This window comes from Chiloscyllium plagiosum, chromosome 5 (assembly GCF_004010195.1).
Source record: "Chiloscyllium plagiosum isolate BGI_BamShark_2017 chromosome 5, ASM401019v2, whole genome shotgun sequence".
Classification (NCBI taxonomy): Eukaryota; Metazoa; Chordata; class Chondrichthyes; order Orectolobiformes; family Hemiscylliidae; genus Chiloscyllium; species Chiloscyllium plagiosum.
The window spans coordinates 87,446,223-87,449,193 of NC_057714.1; the positions used below are offsets into that span (position 1 = coordinate 87,446,223).

The window sequence follows — 2,971 nt, forward strand, 5'->3', positions numbered from 1 at the left end:
GGTGTGTTCTGTGGTGGAAATGGTCCTCCTGGGAACAGATATGGCAGAGGCGGAGGAATTGGGAATACGGGATGGCATTTTTGCAAGAGGTAGGGTGGGAAGAGGTGTAATCCAGGTAGCTGTGGCAGTCGGTGGGTTTGTCAAAAATGTCAGTGTCGAGTCGGTCGTCATTAATAGAGATGGAGAGGTCCAGAAAAGGGAAGGAGGTGTCAGAGATGGTCCAGGTAAATTTAAGGTCAGGGTGGAATGTGTTGGTGAAGTTGATGAATTGCTCAACCTCCTCGCGGGAGCACAAGGTGGCACCGATACAGTTCTCAATGTAGCGGAGGAAGAGGTGGGGAGTGGTGCCGGGGTAATTACGGAAGATCAACTGCGATGGGGGGGTGGGGTCATGGTCGAGGGGGCAGTAGGAAGAGGTGTCCTCGAGTTGGCATTTGGCTTCAGCGGTGTAGAGGTCAGTGAGCCAAACTCCCAGTGCACTCCCTTTATCTGCTGGTTTGATGGTGAGGTTGGGATTGGAGCAGAGGGAGTGGAGGGCAGCACGTTGTGAGGGTGAGAGGTTGGAGTGGGGGGAGCGGGGGCAGACAGGTTCAGGCGGCAGTTGGAAATGAAGAGGCCAGCGCGGGGTGTTGTATGTGTACCTTGTATGTGTTGTCGGTCAGTGTGTTCATCATGTTCTGTAAGTAGGATCTGAAGCCGATGTGCATCTTTGCTGAGCTGGAGGTTAAATTCCTGAACTCGTTGCTGCGTCCAGTGAAACGTGCCTGTGGCCTCCGGGTGTGTGGCTTATGCATGTCACTGACAGACTCCGTGAATATCCTCATGAACCAGTGAAGGGAGAACTGGTACATGCAGTTCAACTTTGCCAGCTCATCCATGACAAAGTACATGACTGAGCCGCGGGTGGCCATTGGTAAATACTTCTTGCGAGCAGCCATGATCTTCCTCTCATTTTCCTCTGAGGCTTCCACTCGCAACTTAATCTCTTTGGACATTTCTTTGGACTGTTGAAGGGTGTCGATGAGGTCCTGGTCATCCAGAATATGCCCTATGGATAAGATGGTATGGTTAGAAAACGCGTCGCACTGTTTGAGTTCAGCTGGAGGACTGTGCACAGTGCTGAGTGCTGTACTCCAGGAAATGTGTGAATGCCTCACTGGGACTAGGGAATGAGAAACTTCACTCATTTGGGCTTCCCACTGACCCAGCCAACTTGGATGCTCACGTTTTGTAATTTCTGCTTTGAGGACTTGCAAATCTTTCTGTTCTGTAGCTTTCTGCAACCTTTCTCATTTTAAAAAATATCCAGCTCCTCTATTCTTCCTACCAAAGTATATGACCTCACATTTCCCCACATTATATTCCACCTGGGATCAATGTTAGGACCACAGCTGTTTTCCATTCTTGGAGGAAGGAAGGGAAGGTGAAGTCAGTGGGCGAGAAATCAGCAATGGGGGGAAACTGCAGTTTGCAATTGAAGTTGTTCGTTTTGTAAGGGAGAACAGAAGAAGTGTTATTGAAATGGAGAGAGACTGCAGAACGCTGCAACACAAAGGGACTTGGGGGGGACTTGTGCACAAACACAGAAAGCTAGCACCCAGGAACAGCAGGTAATCGGGAAGGGCTACTGCAATGTTGGGCCTTGTTTCAAGGGGATTGGAGTATAAGAGTAGGGGAGTCTTACTGCAACTGTACAGGGAGCTGGGGAGAGCACATCTGGAGCACTGTCAGCAGCTGTGTCTCTTATTGAAGGGAAGACACCATTTCACTGGAAGCAGCTCAGAGAAGGTTCACTGGGATGGTCACTGGGATGGTCACTGGGACGGTCACTGGGATGGTCACTGGGATGGTCACTGGGACGGTCACTGGGACGGTCACTGGGACGGTCACTGGGACGGTCACTGGGACGGTCACTGGGATGGTCACTGGGATGGTCGGAGTGTTTTATGAGCAAAGGTTAAACAGCCTGGGAGGTCAGGCCTGACCTGGGGCTTTTCCAGCACCACACTCTGACTCTGACTCTCCAGCATCTGCCATCCTCACTTTCTCCTAAACAGGTTGGGACTCTACTCCCTGGAGTGTAGAGGAATGAGAGGGGACCTCACTGAAACACATTCGATTCTTCAGGGGCTTGACAGGGTCAATGCTGACAGGATGGTCCCCTAATGGGAGGGTCTAGGGCCCGAGGGCACAGTCTCGGGATAAAGGGGACACCAATTTAAGACGGAGATAAGGAGGGATTTCTTCCCTCAGAGGGGATGTGGCTCTTTGGAACTCGCCACAGAGAGCTGTGAGGGCTGAGTCCCTGTGTTTATTTGAGGCTGAGATCGAGAGATTCTCGATCAGTCAGGAATTTGAGGGTTATGGGGAATGGAGAGGAAAGCAGATCTGAGGCATATTGGATCAGCCATGCTTCTATTGAATGATGGATCAGGCTCGAGGGGCCGAATGGCCTACTCCTGTTCCTATTTCTGATGGTCTGATGGCCACACATTTCCTCAAGTTATATTCCACCTATCAATTTTTTGCCCACTCACCCATCCCTGTATACAACCCTCTGCAGACTCCTGGTGTCTTGTTATTGTTTATTCATGGGACATTGGTATCACTGGCTGGGGCCAGTATTTATTACCCCGTCCCTAGTTGCCCCTTGAGAGGGTGGGGGTGAGCTGCCTTCCTGACCCGCTGCAGTCCGTGTGCTGTGGGTAGACCCACAATGTCCCTGAGGGAGGGAATTCCAGGATTCTGACCCAGTGACACTGAAGGAACGGGGAGATATTTCCCAGTCAGGATGGGAGGGACTCGGAGGGGAACTTGCAGGGGGTGGGGTTCCCGTGTATCTGCTGCCCCTTGTCCTTCTAGATGGAAGTGGCTGTGGGTTTGGAAGGGGCTGCCTGAGGATCTTTGGTGAGTTCCTGCAGTGTATCTTGTAGATGGTACACACTGCTGTTACTGAGGGTCGGTGGGGGGG

The 2,971-nt window shown here is 51.6% G+C and overlaps 2 protein-coding genes across 7 annotated transcripts in view; one reads left to right on the forward strand and one right to left on the reverse strand.

Annotated features, from left to right (window-relative positions):
* svila (supervillin a) overlaps positions 1-2,971 on the forward strand; it is a 352,019-nt gene that overhangs the window by 29,086 nt on the left and 319,962 nt on the right. The window lies entirely within an intron of this gene.
* LOC122550225 (dynein axonemal heavy chain 6-like) overlaps positions 591-2,971 on the reverse strand; it is a 54,872-nt gene continuing 52,491 nt past the window's right edge. Inside the window, exon 5 of the mRNA XM_043690986.1 lies at positions 591-1,048. Within this exon, the coding sequence (XP_043546921.1) occupies positions 591-1,048 (458 nt within the window). The remainder of the gene's footprint in view (positions 1,049-2,971) is intronic.